Source organism: Motacilla alba, chromosome 11 (assembly GCF_015832195.1).
Source record: "Motacilla alba alba isolate MOTALB_02 chromosome 11, Motacilla_alba_V1.0_pri, whole genome shotgun sequence".
NCBI lineage: Eukaryota > Metazoa > Chordata > Aves > Passeriformes > Motacillidae > Motacilla > Motacilla alba.
The window spans coordinates 8,947,570-8,970,767 of NC_052026.1; the positions used below are offsets into that span (position 1 = coordinate 8,947,570).

General features: G+C 41.0%; 1 protein-coding gene across 2 annotated transcripts in view; it reads left to right on the forward strand.

Moving 5' to 3' along the window:
- NKD1 (NKD inhibitor of WNT signaling pathway 1) overlaps positions 1-23,198 on the forward strand; it is a 108,206-nt gene that overhangs the window by 67,707 nt on the left and 17,301 nt on the right. Inside the window, exons 4-6 of one of the 2 annotated variants that reach the window (XM_038148064.1) lie at positions 1,523-1,580; positions 19,888-19,994; positions 22,498-22,593. In XM_038148064.1, the coding sequence (XP_038003992.1) occupies positions 1,523-1,580; positions 19,888-19,994; positions 22,498-22,593 (261 nt within the window). The remainder of the gene's footprint in view (positions 1-1,522; positions 1,581-19,887; positions 19,995-22,497; positions 22,594-23,198) is intronic. The other variant, XM_038148065.1, reaches the window with a different exon arrangement.

A 23,198-nucleotide genomic window follows, 5' to 3' on the forward strand; every position in this document is an offset into this window, starting at 1 on the left:
ACATGCCCAGAAAAAGAGTGTTTTTTTTACTGGAACAAAAGTAGGGGTTTTTTTGTGATTTTCTGCCTGGAGAGATAAATCGAGAATGTCAGCTTTTATAGCAGCATTGTGCTGTGCTGTATCCCAGCATTCCAGGCCTGTTTGCCAGCATTTCTCAGACATTTGTCGTGCAAGGTCTAACTTTACTTCAGGGGATGTGATTGTGAAGAGGCAGTATTTTCATGGTTTCTGGGCTAGGTATCCAGTATTGTTAGTGAAATCTAATTTTTAACATGCTGCTGCAGAAATTGATACTGAAGAATTCCTAAGATATGCTTTTGTGGCTTAGTCACTCTGTTATAACTAATCTCAAAGAATAACATTTGGGCATGTGGAAGGTAAAGAACCTCTGCCAGCTTTTTCAAGAAAAAGAGGTGAACTGCCTTTATCATGATCAAATTCCTTAACCATAAAGCTAATGAATCCAACTAGACATTAATTTTCACAGGTTACTCCCTTGTCCTTATCTTCTAAAAGCTCTCCAATGTCAACTTCCAGCCCACAGGTTGATGCTGAGAATTCTGGCTCTGTGCTGCTGGTCTGTTTTTGCAGATGCAGCTGGAATGGCTGTGAGTGCAGCACGCCAGTTTTTTAGGCCCATATCCTTCTTTGTCACCATAACTTTATTGGAGGCAGAGAGTGTTTGGGGAGAACCCAGGGAGCTGGGCTGCAGTGTGAGGCTGGTGACAGTGATGCTGCTGAAGTTTTGGAATGGCTGAGAGCAGTCAGGACATGGGCATGGCTGCCATTGCTTGTGGTTTAGCTGGGATAGGGTGATGGAGCTGGAAGGGTCTGTTAGTAAGAGAGTAAGAATGCTCTTCAGAGTGTTTGTAACTGGGATTAGCTCCACATCCCACTGATGCCCTTTATAACTACTTCAGCACCACTGGAGAAACGTTTTTTGGGTCTGAGATAAGTTCGTCTGCATATCTATGGCATCTGCTTCTGTATTGCGCTAGACACACTGGGGTTGACAGAATTTCATTAATTTCAGAACTGAAGGCTCAGGCAGCTTGTCAGAGTCTGTTATCTGCTTTTCTTGGGTGACCTCTGGCATACGGAAGTTTTCTGTTTGTTAGTGGAACCAAGTGATGACATTCCTCTGTGGGTAGTGAAGGGCTTATTTCTCCTTTATCATTTCCATTTGGAGTTTTGTAATCTTGCTTGATTGAAAGAACATTGAAAGACTAAATATTACATTATAAAATTACTTAAATATGATCTTCTTTTTTTTGTTTCCCCTGTATAGTCAATTCATCTTCACCAAATTTTTGTCCAGAAGTATGTCCAGAGCATTGTAAAATAGCAGCAAATGCATTGACTACCACTAATAAGGTGATTGACTTCTTTCCTGGAAAACAGTTTCTGTGTTCTCATTCATGTTATAAATTAATTCTGGCAATAATAAATGCATATTGTTAACAGCTCAAAACTTTCTATGTAGTATATTTGTAGTTAATTTGTTTTGTTTTGTTTTAAACAGGATTTATCTGGGGAAGGCTACAGAGACACTATTGGTGATGAACACTTTCATCTAGAAGGTATTTAAAGAACAACATTTTTTGGTTAATATACAGGAGTATTGGAATATGTTAGTGAATAAATAAGTGTGAGAATGCATATATTTAGAGCGCAGTTCTTGATCTACTGGTGTGTCATTAGCCTGAAAAAACTGTTAAGATGGAAATAGGGTATTATTTCTGTATCTGCTACTACTTGTGTTGGAAAAAGTCACCCAACTGAATCACAGGGACCAAGTGTTTTAATTCAGGGTCTCACCATTTTCTCCAGGTTCTTCTCCTGACATTGGTAGGAGTGATGGATGTCACTGTCCCTGGCAGAGGTGGCAGATGAGTGAAATTGTTAGCTCTGGGTTGTGTGGGACACTGAACTCCCTTCTGGCTTACACAAACCAGCCTTAGAAACTCCCACGTTAATTTCTAATAAGGACTAGAGACTCTTACTCAACACTTTTTTCTTGAATATGAATGGAATCATTATTGCCTCAGACAGTTTCTCTTTCCATCTCATCTCTTCCCCTGTGATCAGGCAGTTGAGATGGAATCGCTGTTGTGGTGGGGAGGACATTGGTGCCTGTCAGTATGGATGCTGCATTCTGCCAGATGGCACATCCGAGGTACCTTGAGCTTCAGGGACAAGTGGGGGTTCTGAATGCAGGAGATTGAATTTCCTTTCAAGGAAATGAGACTTCAGAAACTCTCTAATATAACAAGAGGTTGCATGGGCAGTGTGCTGGATTTATATTATACACTAGTGGAAACAATATGCCCAGTTTGAACTATGAACTATGTCAAGCTTAATCTGGAAATTTCTATACTTTTATAATCCAATCATTTGTATTTGTTTATAATCCAATCATCTGGTATTAGAAGCTTTTGTATAACCAGAGCATGAAAGATTCTCTGTTAAGAATGTCTGCCTTCCAGTTCCTTACCTGTGCAATGTGTTAATGCACTGTGAGTCTTGGATTATAAGTTTCTCTCATCTCTGTAGTTTACAAAGACTGCATGGCTCATATGTGCCATAACATAGGAATTTTGGCTGGTGCTTGTAGGCTACTGCTTATCACAAACGCAAACTGTACTTGCCATGATGGAGTCAGTGTTTGTTGAGTGGTTTTGTATTTAACTTCAACACAGTTTTCCAATCTCCCCTTAGTAGGACACAGGGTAGGATTTTAATTTTAGAATTACAGGAGAAACTACTTCAGACAGGATATTAAATGTCAGCAAGGTGAATAATTTCATTTTCTTTGTCTCATTCTATCTTTCCTTGCCTCTAATTATTTTTCTTTGTTGTGTAGCATTATCTTGCATAGCAAACATAATGTTCAATATGTGATATTTTTGAACTAGTCAGCAGCAAGATTCCTTTTATTAGAATGTAAAGCCTTTTAGGTGACTGTAATTTCAGTCTTTCAGCAGTTTCACATGATTGCTTCTGATGAGTGTCCCTTGTTATGAGGTAGCTGGGTAGTGAAGACCAGATTTAGATACCAGCAGTGGTCGATCCTTTGTGTGCTGTCACCATGGAAGAGCTGTTCTGTGGCATCCTTGCAGCTGAGAGGAAGATGACTGTTCCCTCCCTGTGCTCAGGCAGTGCATGCACGTTGTCAAAGCTCGCTCCTTCTGCTCTCAGATCTCCAGGCTGTGCTTTCCATGCTGGGGACAGTGTTGACCACTTCCTATTTCATTCACATATTAAAAATCTTATAATTATCAGACAATACAACAATCATGGTGTTAAAGCATCCTTTTTGTGTAACTTTTTACTCGCATCATACTTTAATAATTGTGCTAGTACTAGCACAGAATCGTGGTATTGGATAAAGTGAAGCTGAAACAGGATTTGAGATCTTTGATAGGGCACAGCTTGAATTCTTAGGTACAAGATGGCAACTGTTGTGCCTCTGCATAGAAATCTTTCTGTGGGAAAATTTAATTAACATTCCAGAACATAGATTGATCTTTCCATCTAAAATAGTTGTTCTGCCTCTATTTTGCTGCTTCATGGTCTTTACATATGTGCTGGTATAACACATGTGCTGCATGAATATATGCTCATGTGTCATGAGATAACATCAAAATCATCAACAGCTTCAGAGACAGGGATCTGTAACCCAGGAAATGGTTGGTTAGGCTGAGCTCAGAGAGGACAATGGCAAATACCATACTCTACCAAATACCGTGCATCAGTGAACTGTATTCTGTCTTCATAAATACGTGGTAGGGATGAAAAGGAAACATTTCTCAGATCTGCAAAAAAACCACAGCCAGTTCCACCGTTCTGGTTTAGGGGAACATTAGAGCCTTCTCTCTCAGGAACTTTACTGGAGAATAAATCTGAGTTCTTTAGAAGACTCTCACTGAAAAGACAAAGTGGCAATAAGAGAAATAATTGAATTCCTTATTTTGTTTTACATAGCCAAGTTCATTACCTTTTTTTTCGTTCCCTTTCTTTTTTTCCCCTCTCTTAGCTGTCTGAGCAGTACAGATAAAAAGAACTCTCTTTGCTGGATTTAACTTCTGTGTTGTTATGTAAAGCTTGATCAAATCCTTTCGTCTTAACAGACTTAACTGGCCAACAGCAAAAGGCTCGGGATTCTGGGATTAAGATTGTATTTGGTAAGAGGACTGGTGCATTAGTGCTTTCTTTTGAACTATACAAAGAACAAAGTAAACATCAAAAGCATTAAGCCATGAGAGCGGATTGTTGACTCAATGTTGCTGCATGACAAGAGGTTAGAACTCAATAGCAGCAACTCTGTTATTGAGTGCTGTGCAGAAAGAAACGGTTTGACCAGCATTGTCTATTATATCCACCACCTGCCTTTGATTCTGCTGCTGGGCAAGTCGCTAAATTGAAATTTTTGGATTTTCTCTTATGTGGTCAGTTGAGAGACTGATTCCTTAGATAAGAGACACCAGTGGAAACCTCAGTCTCATATTACTCTTACTCTGTTTTCCTTCTTCCTCTTTCATTAATAACACAACAATTGGGCATGCTGGGATATAGGTTCTTCAGTGGATTTGTTTGCATCTTGCATTCCAGGTGATTTCCCAGTGCATTTCAGAGCCTTCCACTTGGAGTACTTGTGCAATCTGCTGTGGCTGTGTAGGAATGTCTTGTGCTAAAACTTCCTTGTCCCCCATTTTCTGCACAGGAGGGACATGCTTCATCACCTTTCACATATAGGGTAAAAGAGCTCCCATTTTCTCTTCCTGGTCCCTAGCTAGAATAATGGGTTACCAGAGCTGAATGACTGGGGATGGCTCTGGAAGTCACAAAAACTAGCACAGACATTAGGAGATATTTTCCATTTTGTGTCGGTGGAGAAGCTAAAATGGCAGGAAGGAATTGAGTGCAGGATCAAATGGCAAGTCACTGTACTGCCGTGGAGACAAGCAGGTGGTTCAGAAAGACATCTGCTATTTGTGTGCTCAATAATGACATCCCATTCTCCCTCAGCTCTCCTAGGCGTAAGTAAGCTTCTCATGAATTGTTCAAGAGTCCTGCTCTTGTTTTCCAGAACTTTTTTCACCTCCTTTCCCTGGACCCTTTTAGAAATTTTTGCAGCTAGAACTCGTAGACCAGGAGAACCTTCTTATCTTGACCACTCCGTGTCTTTCTGAAATGAACTTGGGTTTCTCCATCTTATCACTTGAGCATTTAAAAACTTCAGAAAGTTCAGCTCAGGAAGGAAGTCCTGATGCAGTCCTCTGATGCAGACTGATTGTATAAAGGATTGATTTCTTCTTGTCCCAGTACAAGCTCTTTGGAGCCCTGTGGGATGCAGTTGCCTTTTGGAGTTCATAGTGAAGCCTTGAGCTTCACCGTGATGCCTAACCTATTGTCCCAATTATTTATGCAATAATGTGATTTCTCATGTCACTGTTCTCTTGAAAAGTATGACCTAAGTATTTCTATTAATCAGAAATCTTGCATCTCTTGGGATAATCTTGTCCTGTAGCTGTCAGAAGAGCTGCCTCTTACACTGATAGCACTCTGTTCCCTGTTTCGTTTGTCAGCCAAGGGTGATGTCTTGATTATTATTCTCTCAACAGAAGACTGGAGAAGGTCCAAGCTTTTCTGGTGCCTTATCTGAACATGATATCCAAAGCCCTGCTGAAAGTAGTGACAGAGCTTGGCCTGAATCAACAAACCCAGTTTTTTATATATGTTTCCTAAGACAGATGTGTCTAAATCCCAGGATGTAAGATGTTCCCTGTTCTGGTACCAGAAAGGACAAATTATTCAGGTCATCTTCTTGCCCATTAATATTAGAAAGCCTCCAGCAGAGTTCAAAGCACATGTTGTTGCCGGAAAAAAAATCTAGCAGATCTGTAAAAAAGCTACTTGTTGCACTTTTCACATATTTACAAGCCATTATGTAATTTTTAAACCTGCAATTAAAGCATTCGGTATTCAGCAAAGCAGAAAAGTAATTCATTGTATTTTTAACACCGTTATATGTTTTTCAATGTTTTGCTAGTATGTGCAGTCTGTCCTTCACATCTTCCTCCCCAGCATCTGTGGTCAAGTGGGAGCTGAGGTGTGGTTAGCAGTGCTCCAGCATGAGGAGCTGTGTTATTTTTGACTTTAATAAGGCCTGATAAGCAAGCAAGGAACAAATAACAATGGATGAACTGGTGGTTTAAGGCTGTTGATCTTATGCCCAGCTCTGACAGCCTGCCTGGACCCCCCAGCTGCACGTGCTTCCCCCTCCACACTGATCCCAGACATCCCAGTGATGAGAGCACGCTGGCTTCCAGGGCCGTGCTTCCCTTGGCTGGGGCTGCAGCAGCAGGGGAGGCAGCATCCTTGCCCAGTGCACCCTACAGTGGGGCTGCTGCTGTGTGAGGTTACTCCCTTTTCTCTCTGTCCACTCAGGAAAGTTCCAGTGAAGGCTTTAGTTCCTGGAGTTTTCTTTAAAATTAGAAATTGGAAGAATACTTATTGGGTAGTCAGCTCAGAGGAAAGGTGGTAAGTTATGGTACTTGGGCCCAAATTCTTATAAACTTGTCAGCAAATGAAAACTTGTAACAAGCATTTTAGCTAGTTTTAGCTGATTTTCTACTTGCTGGGAGATACCATACTTTGTTAATCTCTTAACTCTAATAAAATAACGTATTGTTCTAAGCTGAGCTGTGAATAGGTAATAAAAGGCAGTTATTTCAAATGGCATTCCTCTCCCTAGTTAATGCTTTCAGATATAATAGTTATTAATTTTCTAAAGCTTAAATAATTTTTTGTATTTTATATACACGAAATTCCAGTTCATTTACAGAAAAGGCATAGATTGCATCTTGCACACAGGCAAATTTTCTTTATGTTGGCACCACTGTTATTACCTGTATGGTACTATTGATGCAGCCTTGGTGCTTTGCAGAAAATGATGGTCCCTTCTCTCTCAGGTTCTTAAACAGAATACCTATTTATCCCTGACGTTGCAAATAGAGTGTTAATAATTCTACCTTAAAAGTGCTCTTGTGGTCAGCCTTCTGGGATGTTATGTGGGAACTCTGCATTTTAAGGACTTGCTGCTAATCCTGTGCACTTACCATAGTTTTGCTGTGCATGAGTGTGTTCTATGTGATCACCTCAGACTGCTGATCGCTTGCTCACTGGCTGTATTTTTTTCAGCTCCCAAGAGGTTTCTGCTGTATCCTTTCTTACTACTCAATATGACATGGAACAACTCTGAAAAATGTCTTTGGCCACAGGGTGACCCACTGGCAGCAGCCAGCAGTATGTGACAAGCAGCAGGTCCCTGCTGAGGCTGGCAGCTGATAAGCTGGTTACTGTGGCTTGGAAGGAGCAGCGAAGGACGTGGGGGTGTGGGGAGGAAGGAGCAGGGGAGAGTGCCAAGAGAAAACTGCTTAGTTTGGCAGTTAGAATAAAAGTCACCAAAGAACATGAGACTGGTAGGATTAGCAGAAGTTTTCCTGTGGTTGTGCACAGATCCAGGAAATTATAAGAAGCAGGTAGGCTGCTTGCCATGAGTGGGAGGAAAATCTTACGGCATGAGGCACTTTAAAAAAAAAATTAAAAAAATATAAAATTGTACAAGTGTTTCTTAACATTAGCTGTTCCAGTTGAGGGGGGTTGGTTTTTGGATCAGAAGGTTTTACTTCTGGAGCTGCTGTTTCAAGTGCAGCCAGGTCAGTAGTGATGAAAGACTGTTGCCATCCAACGGTTGCCCATGGCCTGTGTGTAATGAGTTAGTGGTCTCCAGGTGTTTCCAAATGAACCTTTACAGTGTGTCTAACAGCTCCCACCCATGTTGGCAAGCAGAGCACAGAAAGGCAGTGAAAAGTGGGCTGTTAGGACACCTCAGAGGGTGAGCTTTCCTCCTCACACTGAGCTGCTGCTGTGTGGAGAGCATGTGCTCTCCTCCCCGTGTTCCCTGCACGGGGCATGTCGCTCTTTTTAGCTGACACCCCACCAGCTCCTACTGGTGCTGCCCAACAGGCTGTGATAGATGATGTGTTTTGTCTATGGTTTGAGAGTGTTCTGGGTTAGAATCCTCTGCATTGGGCTGGGAAGATCATACCTGCTGTAAGTAATAGTTTTACATTGATCTCTGTGTTCAGTTCATTCTACACAGCTGGAAAGTTGTTGCGTTGAACACAAGCAAGTTGCATATTTGGTTCAGGAGCAGCCTAACAAGGCTGAGAATGAAACTTTGGATTTTCTGCAACCATGTCTGTCCCTCACAATATGACTGAGAGAAAATTACAAAGTACAGGGCTCAAGAAAGCCTTCCAAACTTACAAGTGGTCTATATTCTTTATGATAGCTGAAGAAAGCCAAATGTTAATAGGGAAGTGAACAAGCACCTCACAAAAAGCAAAGAGTTGATCCTTAATGAATATCTTAAATATGGAAAGCTTTAAAATAATATTATGTGCATAGTTTTTATAATAATATTGGTTTCCATGGTCTTTCCATCTACTTAAGACTGGCAACTTTTCCTTCTGCTTGTGCAGAAGCTAATGCTGTTCCTGAGTGGTCATTTAAAAAAGAATCAATTAACAATAAGAATATTCTTTTATTCTCAGCTCTGGGGTAGTCATGAAGTAGTTTGCTAGGAGGCAAAAAAGTCGCCTGTTGGTAAATCTACATCTACAGATCTCTCAAGCTGCTTCTCTCATAGCATGTGAGAGCCAGACCATGAGGGTGCATGTGGGAAGCAAAAGAATGGAAGGCCAAATGGGTGTAGCTCAGGGAGATCTCATTGAAGGCTCTTGGGTTTGCCTTTGGCACCCCAGGGGTGAGCGAGGCATCGTGGTGGATGTTGGGCAGCAGGCTGTCATGAGTGCATCAGTGGGTGAAGCTCCAGGGCAGGTACCCTGTGGCCATGGGTGCCAGGGCTGTGGGGCTTGTGCTTGGTCCATGCAGCTTGAAAGGGCTGGGTCAGTGCTGTGGGCTCACTGGCTGCTGGTTTGGGCTGGGCTGGGTCACTGTCACACGGAGTGCAGGGTGAGGCACACCCAGCTGTGGGCACAGCTGGCAAACCCTTCCCCAGCCCTGCCCGGGGCTGTCCTGCCCTCCTGCCTCGGCACTGCTGGGATTGAGCTCGGTGTGCCTGGGGAGAGGGTGCACCTGTGAGAGAGGAGCCCCTGTCTGTGGGCTCAGATAAAGCTGCATTACTGTACATGGGCAGCAGTGTAATCGTGTACTTCAGCTTTGCCTCAGGACATCCACCACCAAGAACAAAGAATGAAATATGGGAACAAGTCAGGAGTTTGAAAACAATCTCTCTGGAAACATGATGAATACCAGTGGTTTCATTTATTCTACTTGAACAAAGGTCCTTTTCTACTTTTAATTTCCCAGCAACGATTATTACCAGTTATTTTTCTTGTAGCTTTGACCACAGTTCATGGAGGTTTTATTAAACATATTTTTGAAAAGTGATTCAAAATGCCATTCTTCTCTGACTCTCTTGTGACTCTCTCTTTTCTTTTTTTCTATTTTTTTTTTTTTTAATCCATGTGAAGCTAGTGCATATTTCCAGTCAAAGATTTTGGACTAGATAACACTCTCATGCTGGTGTTCCTAGAATTATTCCAGTTTTTTGCCCTTATAATTGAAATAAGTTTTGGCCTTTGATATTTCAGAAGACAACATATATGTTTCAGATCCTTTGCCTTTACGTGAAACACTGCACTCATTTTTAGAAACCTTGAACACAGCATTTAATAGGCAATATGTCCTGCTGCAACTCCCAAATATTCCTGATGTTGCAAGTTTTCTTGTGTTTCTCTGACCTGTGGCAGAGCCAGGCTTGGTGTGCTGCCTTTGCTGCTGGGGTTTGGTAGCTTTCTGCAGAAGGTTTTTGTTTGGATGCTTTGTGCATGATTCTGTTAAAGCCCTTCTCTCCTGCCCGTAGGGATTTCATGTCTTGGAGTGTCTCATGTGTGGGCACACATGACAGGATTGAATGGTTCTTGCATTTCTGGGACTGAGTTTAGGAGCAGTTTTATACGTTTGGCCTGCCTGATGGATGTAAAGTTAGACAGAAGCCTGAGCCTTGAGCTGGGTACGTTTAGCCACAACACTCTGAACCTTGCAGACACTGGGGTGTGTAGATGCAGAGCTGTGGAGGCAATTTCCATGACAGGCATGTTGCTTTGCCAGTTGCTGTTCCAAATTCAAAGTGTGTATCAGGGTGCTTTTGTGTGTTTCAACTCTACTTCTGCTGCAGTAGCTACAGAAACCCAAAGTTTTACCTCACCAGGCAGAACAAGTGCCCTTTGTTACCTAGACAGATTACAGGTTTTTCTAAAGTCTGCTCTTCATAAAAGCCCAGCTTGAACAGTGGAAATTCTGACTTGCCTCAGATACTGAGGAGACTTTTATAGTTTCAAGTAGCTCCAGGGTTATATTTTAAAAGTTGAATTTCATCACATGTTTCAAGTTTGGTGGAAAAAAAAAAAGGCATGATATTTTTAGCAGAAAAAAGTCCCCCCACACCTTTTTTCTTAACAGATGTTTCATCTCAATCATATCCAAACCTCAAAGCACAAGTAGCAGTCAACCTTATTCTCCTGTGGAGAAAGAGATAAAATGTCATTTGTTTGGAAGACAAGCTTTTTTTTGTAACCACAACTAGTTTGTGAGTAAAAGCAAATAATAAATGCAGCACTGTGGGGTTGTGGAAATGAACCTGAAGCAACATTTCTGCTCTTGAAAGAGCTTGGAGTCCAGCTGCTCTTGTTAGATGGAAAGTCCCAACCCCCAGTCTACAAAAAAAAAAAAAAAAAAAAAAAAAAAAGCAAAACCCCAAAACTACCAGCAATCAGTTTTTTCTTGCTTTATAGATCTGATCCAGCAATCCAGGTCCTTTTACCAATAAAATATCTCATCCAGAGTTCTCAACTTTGTACCAAAAAGGATTTTAAACTGTAAAGGTAACAGAAAGAGAGGAAAGGAATAGTAATTGTAGACTGAAATATCCAGAAGTAAAAGAGCTGCTACCCAAGGAATTTTCAGAGGGCTCTGGAGTGGAGAGCATTTCTGTGCCTGGCAGCCAGGGCTGCACTCAGGGCTCCGTGCTGGCACGGGAATTGCTAAGGGAAGCCAAGGCAGCCCTGGACTCTGTGCATGAAAGATATTTTTAGGAGGGAGTTACAGTCCATCCTAAGGATGTGGAGGTATAAAGCTGAAGTGTGGTGCTGCAGACTCTTGTTTTGCTGTTTCAAGGAGCCTTTGAAGAGAGTGGAGCCATCCAGGTGTGGTGGGACATTGTTGGCAGAGTGGGATTCAGACCAATCTGTTCCCTGTGCTCCTGCAGGACCCTCTGGGAGCTGCCCTGTCCCAGGCTCCTGTGCCCTGCAGGGACAGCTGCCCAGCCCCTCTAGCACATGCTTACTGCTGCCCAGATTCCAAGATGCTACATCTGAAGGCAAATTCGCAGTGACAGTGTCTAGGAGAGTATCACAGGATCTTCCACCAGAGGGATAGCTCAAAGTGGGAAGCTGAATCTTGAGTTGCAAAGATGTGGGCTCTCTGGAGCAGCAGGAAGGGCTGCTTCCTCCTGAAAGGGTGTTCCAAATCATGCTCCAAACCATGTCCTTTTCTGTGTTTAGCAGTATGTGGGCTTCCATCTCTGGCTGAGGTCCTTAGGCTGTACTAATTACCAATGGTGAGCAGATACTCTCCTTCGCTCTGTGGGAATTGTTTCTCTGATGAGATCCTGTGTACTCTTCAGACTTCAGGTGGTTGGGTCAAGCCTTGATAAAATATATTTCTCTGCATGTTTAGCAGTATGTGATGTATTATCTCAGTACTATTCCTCACCCATGCAGAAATCTGAGAAGGAAAAGAGACTTATGTGCACATGTATATGCTGGACTACTAATATTAATCACAATAATGCTTTCCTCTTGTTTGTGGATCAGTCTCCATTCTCCTCCCCACACCCCCCAGAGTAATATGGGAATGGCTGTGAGGATGAGAACACTGAACCTGCTCCTGAATATTAACTATTAAAGAGTTGTCAGATCTGTAACGATTCATCACAGCCAAAATAATGTTACAGCATAGGTCGACAACATTGCTCTCTATAACAGGTTAGTGCTTTGAGGGTCAGAGTGACATTCACCCTCATGGGAAGCAATTCTGATGAATTGAAAATTACAGTTCAGATACCTTTAGAGGCCCTGTTGGCACAGCAAAGGTGATGGAAACACATTTTTCTTATTGAACAACCAAGTTAGATGGGAGCGACTTAATATCAAAGACTGCATTATTAATAACATTACCTACTCAGTCTTCATTTGAATAAAGGGTTATGCAGGGGCTGCGTTCTTTTCTTCTTTTCCTTTCCTTGTGAATCTCAGGGGGAAAAAATCCAAAGAGACAAAGGCAAAGGAAATTTAAGATAGAAAATTCTATATGAATGTGCATGTCTGCAACTTACACTGAGAATGGATTTTTAAAAAGCAAAATTTTTACCAGTTCCTAACTAAAATCAGTGTAGGACCAGCTTTAGAGAAGAGAGGTCTTTTTTCTTTTGTTTTAAGACACAAGTGGTCAGTTGATGTCCCCATCTGTTCATGTTCAGTAACTGAATTCAACACTTCACAGGCCCATTCAGAGCCCTGGGACATACAACACTGTAAGAAAGTGGTGAATGGTCCATATGACACTGACAGTTTTCACTTAAGGAACACTTATCATGTTAAATGATACAACAGATTGCATTCTGTTTGTGTGGGTTTTGATATGTCCACTGATCAAACAAAAATCTTGCTTCTACAGGTATCATCCTGAGCTATTCTGACCGAAGCTAATGGAGATTCTTCCCTGCTTTCATCTTCTTTTTTTTTTAAACTAGGGGTGGGGAATGAGAAATTATCTTCTTTGATCTCCAGTGAGGAAGGGAAAAAAAAAAAGGACTGTTCTGTTCAGGCTTTTGGCTAACACAACAAACAGTGTTTAAAATTTAACTTTGCTTAATTAATTAGTAATTCTGTTTAGTGCTGTCTGATCTTCATCCAAAAGGTATTTTGAAGCTTGAGAACTGAACATGAAAGTGTTTTGGGTGAAGATGGTCAAGTAAGGCATTTAATCTGGCAGTTTCTGTTGATGAAATACAGCCAGTTGGGGAACTAATTGGAAAAGGGAATCATAATCTGGCAAAATTCAGCAAACTTCCTCCTTTTAGCAAACTCGCTCCAGATAGAGTATGGGAAATCTAGGTTTAGTGTTTATGCATGTATGAGTTACACCCTGGCTAGCAGAGAGAAACCATGTTGTCTTTTGTATCTGCGTCTTTAGTACAAAACCTTTTTGGAAGAAAATAGCAAAAAAATGCACTCCCCTCTCCCCAGCATAATAGGGAAAAAAAAAAACCAAAAGAAACAAAACAAAACCACCAAACCAAAAAAGCCAAACCTGGATAGAAACATGCAAATCTGCATCAAAGTTTGGAAATACTTCTACTTAGAAATGTCAACTTATTGGGATTGGCAAAAAGAATTGAACCTTTAAGGGAGGTGATGTTGCACAGACCTGTGAGTTTGACTACATTTTATTCGGGAGAGAAACTGTTCTCTGAATTTCTGACTGAATCTCAGTTAGCCATTCCTCACTGTCCTAGTAGTGTCTTGTTGTCAGTTAGAACCATGCCTGAATATTTAAAACATATTTTGGTTGTCTATTTTTGTTGAGGTTTGGTTTGGTTTGGTTGGGTTTTCTTTTTTTCTTTTTTTTGCAAGCTGTCACAAGGTCTGAGTCACTACCCCTCTGCTCTGTCTCCTCCTGTTTAGGTGCTGGCTGTAGGTCTTGTGGCACTGTGACTTCTTTTCCCCTATGGTTTGCAGTTGAGTCTTTGTGTTCTGACTGTCAACAAGAAACCATGAAATAGAACATGGGTTCTGTCCATATTTTCAGGTTGAAATACCCCTCCCACATTGGTAGGAGGCTCTGCTAGTACTGCTTCCTCTGAATTGGTTTTGACTTGCCGCACTGGATGTAAAATGGACAATTAATTTCCCTACAGTAAGTTTCAGAGAAGGCAGCTTGATCTTTGTTGTTTTGGAGGGTGTGTCTAATTCATCAGCTTCAGCTTTCAGTCAGGGAAAGCTAAATACATGCTTCTGGCACTGACCCAGGACAAGCCTGTTTTTCTATGTGCTTGTTGTGGTGGCTGTGGAACAGGAATGTTCCGCCCTGATCCCGTTCTCCCTGTGTTCATTTGCCACTGGAGAAGAGGGCCTTTGCTCAAGCAAAGTTATCTCCATCAGGGGTATATTTCAATCAAATCAGTGGAATAAAACAAAGTGTGCTTAATGGGGGTGATGTTTCCTAATCCATGGCCTCCAGGAGAACTTAAAAGTGAAATCTGAATGTGAATGTAATTGCTAATTAAAGGACTTCTCCTCAATTTAGACTTTCAAAGATGGTTGTTATTGCTCTGGTTGTTGTGCAGTCAGGGAGGAATGTCAGTTATGAATGAATGTTTATTATGTTTGCAATGAGAAAAATGTTGGCAGATAACTTAGACATCAGAGACCTCAGATAAAACAATGAAATGAATTCTCTTTCTATCCCTTTGGTTCTCATATTCTCTAAGTCCTGCTGCATCTGCTAGGTCTGTAAATTGGAAGGGAAACCCTGACCCTGTTGATGTCCATAGGAATTTCACAATTGAGCTTGGCCAGCTCTTGGATGCTCAATCCCACTGGTCAAATACTGCTGCCGAAGTTCAGTTTGACTGTTCTAGAAGTGCTTATGACTTCCCCTCCTTATCTTAATAGGTAATTTTTCAATTTTAGCTTTGTCCTACTCCCCCACACGTCTCAGGCTGTAGTGTGTGGTTTGTTGTTCTTTTCCCCACGTACAGATAATTCTGTCCCTTTGCTTCTGGAAGTAGTTTTAAGGAATTGCTGTGGAATCCACTCTATCCAAAATGAGAGGAAGGCTAGTAATATTACACTTCAAAGGTTTGGTTTCATGTGTGGCAGGTGCTGACTTTCATAGGTGATATTTTTGTCAATTCTCCAATTTTACCTTCACTCTGGTTTCTCTCAGTAATGACCCTGACATTGTGATAGGGTTAAGACATCTCTGGTAATGTCCAGTCATAATTCACCACTGTGGAATTGCACAGCTTCTCCCATAGCTCTGCTTTTTGAGTTAAGATGATGCAACAATCACATACCTTTTGGAAAGGCTGTCCTTCTAAGGAGGTTCTGAAGTTGTTTGTCTATTTAGCCTGAGTTCTCCTAACTGCTGTGCAAAATTTGGAGTTGGTCATTCATCTGAGTTTCACCCTTTGGTTCTGGCGTCGAGATCCTGTTGATCTGTCTGACTAAAATGCAAAGCATGGTTGAAAACTAGAGTGAAGCTGTCCTTATTTGAGAAGGCAGATCATTTGACAAAGCACATGGTCCCTTGCTGGAATGAGCCTTTGAGAAACGTGGAATGACATGCCACCTGAATGAGGGTGAAAGTTGAAACGCTCACTTTTCCACATGAGTGCAGCAATATTTTGGTGTTTTATATTTTCTCCCTTATTGTCAGATGCAGGATAGAGGCAAGAGCAAGATTTTTTTTTCCCTGAAGCTTACTATTCTAACTTCATTCAATACACAGAGCACAGTAATTGGTTTACCTCATTTCTGTGATATTTTGGTGATTCCTAAGCAGCATTTTGAGTTATTACCCTCTTTCCTTAGGAATGAAGAAAAGAAAAACCAAAACAACACTGAAAAAAAGGCTTAATTCTTCTGGGATGAGTCTTAGTATCTTTAAACTGCTGCTCATTCTCTTACTCTTTTCCTCCCCCACTTCAATTATGAGCAATTGGGTGGTAGTAATTAACAATTGTAGAGAGAAACATCTGCTAATACACTTAAGCCAGTCAGTTTGTTTTTCGTGAAAGAATGGTATTTCACAATTTTTCCAAGTTAATATTTTCCTTTATTGTCTTTCCAATTTCAAATATTGTCCAGACCCATTTTTATAGTGTCTTAAGGTTATAGAAGTGAATACGAGACCATTAATAATGAACAAGAAAAGAACATAATAAAGAAAACATATGCAATATTTCAATTCATGAAACATTCTGTTAGGGAACATTGTTTTTGAGAGCATATGGTTATTCCCATGAGAAGCAATACATATACTTTTTTTCCCCTCCAGTTGTGGATTCCCACAACAAGGGTATGTTTCTATGTGTACTTGTCTATGTAGCACGTTCTTTTTGTCAGGCAGGACTTGTTATCTGAGCAAGGAGGTAAGTAAGTATTTTTGCACAGATGATGTATTGTATGCAGACCTATTTCTGATGGCCTAGACTTTGGAAGCACAAGTCTATTAATTCTCCACAGTCCTTTGAGATAGCTATCTTGTCTGGTCTGGTTTAATATCATTGGCAGAGCTGAAAGGAAGTTCACATTGTGAATATATCTGAAACCTTGGCATGCGGCTCACTGGTGGATCTCTGTTTACAGGCTGCCAGTTTTAACTGTCCCAAGCAGACATTCTCATTTTATTTATAAGTAGGCTCTGCATGTGTTTGTATCCCTCATGAAATTGAGCACATGTCAATAGTCAAAACTAAGTATAGCAGCAAGATACCAAACACTTCTCCTTCTCTTCTCAGACAAAACAGTATGTATTTTTAAATGTTCATTGGGTTTGGATAAGACATATGGGGATATATGCACAGACACATTATTTGATCACTTATTAATCTCATTTTAGTATCTATATATTGCCCTTTAAAGTTTCTTCAGTTAGATTTCATTTTTCTTTGCTGAACGAAACTTGACATCAGGATGAGATCACCAGATTTCCCCATTTCATTTGAGCTCCAAAATGAGTAACTGATTTCAAAGGATAATTCCCTGGAGCAGCAAGGCCAATAAGTTCCTCAGATCAAAGGTCAGCGAAGCTCAAAGAGGATAATTTCTGGCATACAGTATTTAAACTCTCCCAAGGAGTGTACTGCAAGATGTATCCCCTCCTTCTCCAATAGTTGAACCCTTGTTTTTTGAGAAGACTAATTTGTCAGTGCACATTTTTTCCTGTTATATAAATTATACATTAAAGTGAACTCTTCCTATCTGAACACACAAACTGTACATCCAGAAAGGCTGTTAACCATACCAGGGGAAGGGCTGCTCCTTCAGCAGAAGGTAACTCTGTGCTGTTCCTCTCTGAAGCACCTGCTGGGCTCTGGTGCTCTGTGCTACTGCCAGTGGGTTTCAGCTCAGTGCAGGAGCATGGTGGTGGGAAGGAAGGAATGCTCTGTAAGACACTTTGTTTTGATAGAAAACCCAACAAAGGGCACTATAGCAGGGAATAGCCACCTCCTGCAGGATCTGCCTCACAGTGCTATGCCTAGTGCAGTCTGCCATGCCATTGTCGTTTGGGATTGTCATGAGGGATGCTGACCCTCAACACATAAAAGACAACTGTAGAAGTCTTTTGGCCGTCGTGCACTTATAAACATTTAAAAGAATGTGTGATAGCAGGAGTGGAGCATATTTTTCCAAATGGCTGTTCACTGTCCCAAAGAAGCTAGGGGTCATACCAGCCCAGCTTTCATTTATTTCACATTCCTTAGAGCAAGACTGGAAGGGATTGCAAAAGCCTCTTTTACAGACGTTTTTATCAGGTTATAACTGTGCTTGTGAAGAACCAGTCACTGGTGCAGATAAGGCACTGAAAATCTAGGGGTGTGTTATGAAGAACCACTATCAGTGTAACTGTCCTTGTTATGAGGGCCCAGGTTACTTTTTCATTTCTTGTTGATTTTAGAATCTAGCAACAAAGTTGGACTGAAGTAGACAAACAAATGTTGTCTTTTGTTGTATGGGGGTCTTTTTGTCACCTTAGCTTTGAACTGCTAGGAATGTAGAGTTGTATTCAAAGGGCAAAGTGCAAACAGCACTTTGTCAGATAATACTTCAAAGTTATGTATTGGAAATAATATCTATTTTAATACCTGTCTTACCTGTGATAAACACTATACAAAAGGCTCCTAATAAACAGCCCCTGCTCGTCCAATACCACCAGTTTAAAAGACTTAGGGAAGAAACTGCTGTGAAGCAGCTTTGTCTTCCTTTGTCTGACCTTCCTACTTAGCTTATGTTTGGTGTAAGGAATCCTAACATGACTTGGAGTAGAAATCAAAGCATATTAACATGTCAGTATGTGTACAATAAACACCATCGAATTGGTATAATGCAAATGACATGTGTGTATTGGGAAGCTGGTGTTTGTATAACCTCAAAACCACCAGTAAGTATCACAAGACAGGAAATTCCCAAGGTCAGCATCTCAAAGTTACTCCCTTTTCTTTACTTTACATCCATCTTATATAGCATACCAGTTTTGAAAACAAACAAACAAAAGTAATACAATAATGTTAAATTTAAACAAACAAATGTAGTGCAGTGTGACAATGTGAATGTTGGGGCAGAAATCTTCTGGAATTTCTGAGAGTATGAAGCTATGGTAATGGGAGTTGTAAGCGTTTTATTTTGATTTGTGTTTTGGTGGTTTGGTTTTGTTTTTTTGTTGGTGTTGTTTGTTGGTTGGTTTCTTGAAGCTAATTTTTCTATTTTAAACATGAAAGAAAGTCCTGGAAAATGGCTAATGGAGTATCCTAACTTCTAGTCATGTTAGTGACTTGCTTTCCTGGAAGAATGGTTGGGAGGCATCTCAGCAGTGGAACACCAGGAGAGCCAGTAAACCCAGTCTGAAATGGGTCATCCTGAACTGGAGGGGGTCATCAAGTCACCTTTTTTGTAAGGAATCTGGCTTGATTGAACTGGCACTTAATGAGATGCTACTGCCAAAGGTATCCCCAAGAAACAGTTCCTAAGATGGCATTAGGATAAAGGCTTTGGGAAGATGTAAATCCTGCAGTGCAAGAGAAGAAAGTGCTGACTTTAGGAGCCATGTTTTTGCAACATTGTTGGTTTTGGGGAGTTGGAAGGATTGCTGCTATATGTAATGGAATGTGGGCATAACATTGGCAGAGGTGTGTGAATGTATAAAAAATCATGTCTAAAAGTCTGAGGGTAGGGTTAAAAAGTTTGTGTATATTTTCATAATGCTAATGAAGATAGAATTAGTTGTCTTCAGATATAGGGTTTCATCATGTGCAGGGCTGAACGTCCCTGCAGAAGCCAAAGGAACAGCTATTAAGTTCTAGACCTTTGTCTTTTCATCTACATGAGAAGCATATATCTTTCTGTTATATATCTGATATATGTTGTGATAGATATTAATATTGATGCTCTTTATGAGAGCTATTGATTTATGCAAGTGCCGGATGTTTTAACTTGAAACTTGAGTGAAATATGCTATTTCATGCATTGAAAAAATGCAGCTTAACCTTTTGGCAGGTAGTGTTGCCTTCTTGGAAGGTACTAAGCTTTGTGTGTGTTTGAAGAGTGAAACTGGAACAGAATGAGCACTTTATTTCAGCTTCATTACTTCACTCACTGCTGGTGAATGTGATGGGTTTTTGCAGTATGTCAGAAACTTTCAATATTTTGCAAATTATTCAACTTATTTGCAGTAACAGTTCTGCTATTTTATATTCTCATAATACTGTGTTTGAACTTCCTGTGACTCTAGTGATGTTTGTAGGAGAGGCTGTGTACCAAAAGCTGTTGCTAGATTGTCTGCTGAAATTATCCCAGATGTGTATGAACACAAAAGCAAATCAAGTATAATGATCCTCTCATACAAGTGTGCTGATATCAATTTCACCCTAAATATAAAGACAGATTTGCAAATATGAGACTGCTTTGACATTTCCTTATAAGCATTTTTTCTTAAATATGCTTTTCGCAGTGGCTTTGCCTCCAGAGAAGACAGATGGAGTTTGCAGTGGAGATGAAAAGAAAGCAGAAAAAGAAAGTGACACACGCACAAGTTCCAAGAAGCAACTGAAATTTGAAGTAAGTCCTTTGTATTTTAAAGTTTCACTGTACTGACATAATTATGGTAGAAAAATAACCTGTGGACCAAATAGTGTCATCTGATGCATGTTTATTACTCCCAGTGTTTGTAGTGGGTACAGGAGGCAGCAGTGCCTTCCTGTCAGTGCTCCATATGAGGTGATTAGTGACACTCATTTCCAGGTTTGGAGAGAATCAAATGATGGTTATGTCTCTGCAGGATCTGAAATGCATGGTAAGAAGAAGCTTTCAGTTTAACCCTTTATTTATTAGGCCAGCTACCACATTATCAAATCTTTAGATTGACTTTCATGGACTATTGCACTTGGTTAAATCTGCCTAATGTAAAAGATGCCTGTGAAGCTTCTGCAATGATCGATCTTCAGTGCCCAGGTCTCCAAAGTGAAATAACCCTGACCTACTACATGGGAAATCCATCTGGTCACATGGCAGGAGGAGGAGAGTGATGAGTCCTATGGGCTATTTCCTTATAGACTTGCATCTGTATAACATGATATAACTGTCAGACATTGTGTGCAGTTGGCAGATTTTGTTTCTGTAGGGAGTGTTTTCATTAATATGAGTATGGAAACATGCAGTCACCCAGCTAGTGAGTTGTCTGTCTTGGTGAGGAGGAAGATATTCTGGCACCAGCAAAAAACAGCACAAATATTCATCTCTGCACTCCAGCCGTTTGGTGCTGTCAGCATCTCTAAGTAATGAGCTTTGTGTTTCCTCAGTTGATGTTTCAAAGACCATGCAGGCACCTTGCAGCATGGCTGGAGCATTCTTTTCCTTCTCAGTCTGGTACAATTTTATATTTTATTGTTTCAAAGCAGATTAGGGGGGGGTAGATTTCCTGTGGGTAGTTCAGGTGTTGCTGTTGTGCCTTCTGGGGAGGTGAATTTTCTTTTTTCCTAGTTTTTTTTTTTTTTATTTTTCCCACAGCTATAACTCTTTTTCTAGGCCTATTTTATATTCTACCTTGAGTAGCAGACATTTGCAGACAGGAAAGGCATGATAAATTGCAATTAACAGTGCTTTGACATTTGAACGTTGGAGGACACCTGTCAACATGGTTGGTGCCAGAGTAGCTGGAGCTCCACTGTACCAGCAAAGTCTGTGCTTGTTCCCAAGTAGTTCTTGGCATGCCATAAAGGTTAGCACTTGGTTCTAGGCACCGTGACTAATGCACGGAAGGTTTCCATGGCTCTTAACTAAGCAGAGCACATCCTCACATAAAGATGTTATGTTAGGCAGTGTGGAGCAGGGAAGAATTAATATGTGGCAAGAAACCAAGTATTGATATTTTTTCCCCTTGTTCTACAAATGAAAGTTTTCCAGCAATGTAAGCTGGGAGCTAAGAGACTGGTAAATGCTTCAAAGGTATAAAAGAATCAGAAACGCGAGTGTTGCGACAAGGGGTCTAAACCTGAGGTGAAAGTGATTTGGCTTTTAAAGGTGCCAGGAATGTTTATGTAATACGAAACTGTGTTTCCACAGTGGAGCGTGGGGCGCTTGGCAGCTCTCAGCCGGGCTTGTTACAACTGAGAGGAGGCTGCCTTTGAACTCGGCAGGGGACGGGGTACCCATAACTGCTGTAGGGAATTGGTTTCAAGTCGGAAGATCAACCAGGTGTTTTGAGGTCTATCATGCTGAAGCTATTTGGGGCTGTTTATTTTACTTGCATACAGTGACTTTCATTTTAATTGCACTGTAACTTCTCTGTTTTGCCTTTTTGTGGCTCTGGATAATTGTGATTGCACAGGCCTTGAGAGACAGCAAACAATTTGCACCCAGGTGACTGGAGTCAGTCAAAGTGCATCCTTTGTTCTTGGTTTTGGTTTGGGGATTTTTTTACCCTTTAACAAATTGATTCTTTCAGGTTTCCACAGATCACACTCTCACTAACAGAAGCATAGTTAAAACAAGGAGCAGGCTCTACTTCCAGGTTGTTCTTGCCAGTTCCAAGGCAGGCTCTGTTTCAGGAGCTTCAGTGATGTTGTACTGCACTAACTCTGACAACCTTTGCCTGTCAAGTATCTGTGTTGAGGACAGGTCTCTCTGGTGGGGATCTGTGTCCACACTGCCTTAATCCTTACTCCTGGCCCTGTGGTTTGCCACCTCGCTCTGTCAGTCTGCTTCTGTTGTCTTCCTCTTTCTGAGATAAGTGTAGTGTTCCTTCTCTCGTTTTAGTGGGGAATCTTACCATGTTTCAAGAGCTTCAGGGAACAGTCTTCTTGTACCTTTTCCTGTTTTCTACAGTGTAGTAGAAAGCAAGTTGTGAATTCCCTGAGGTGTAGCCCAGACAGTTAGGAGTGTTGTGTGATTATGATGGGACCTCTTTGTTGTGGTGGACAGAGACCTCTCCAGGACATACCCTGAGAGCTTCCTCCCACAAGGGAGGGAGGAAGGAAGAAAGCAAGCAGCGTCTTACAGAGAGTCTCCTCTGCAAACAGGCCTTTTGCTTTAGGTAATCAGCTGCTCTTTGCATGTTTCTTAGGAATTGCAATGTGATGTGTCTGTAGAGGAAGATAACAGGCAAGAATGGACCTTCACACTGTATGACTTTGATAACAACGGAAGAGTCACACGTGAGGTAAGCAAAGTACAGCTGCCCCTTTATGTGCAGCTCTTGCTAACAAGAGAAGTGTTTTATAACAGGAACATTTTTTCTATGAAGTAGAGGTGTCCTGCCAACTTAAACAGCAGTTTCCATGGACCCTTCCCTCCTAGAAACAATCCCACCAGTAGTTTGCTGTTTTCAGATCTACTGTACCGTTTTTTAAGCTGGTTGTTGTTTAATACCTGAGATCAGCCTTCAAAAAGTAGTACTGGCATTTTAGGAGGAAAAATATCTGAAACAACTGAACAGCTAAACACATTGTCAAAATAAACCCCTGCAAATGTATATTGTTCTGGCTTCTCTCCTGCTTTTCAGAGTTAAGCTAACCAAATAGCAAAGTTGCTTGCTGACATTCTTTCCAACAGTACTAACTATACTCTTCTATTGTTTTTGTGAATATTGGGCTGATCTCTGCCTTTTCCCTCCAAGTATAAATAACACTGATGATGTTCTCTGGAGGACCATAAAGAATGGCTGTCAAAGCATACCTGTGTGTATTTTTTATTATCAGGATGTCTTCAAGCCAAATAAGAGGATGTATAGATTAGGATATAGTCCTTTTTGAGAACTATTTCTGC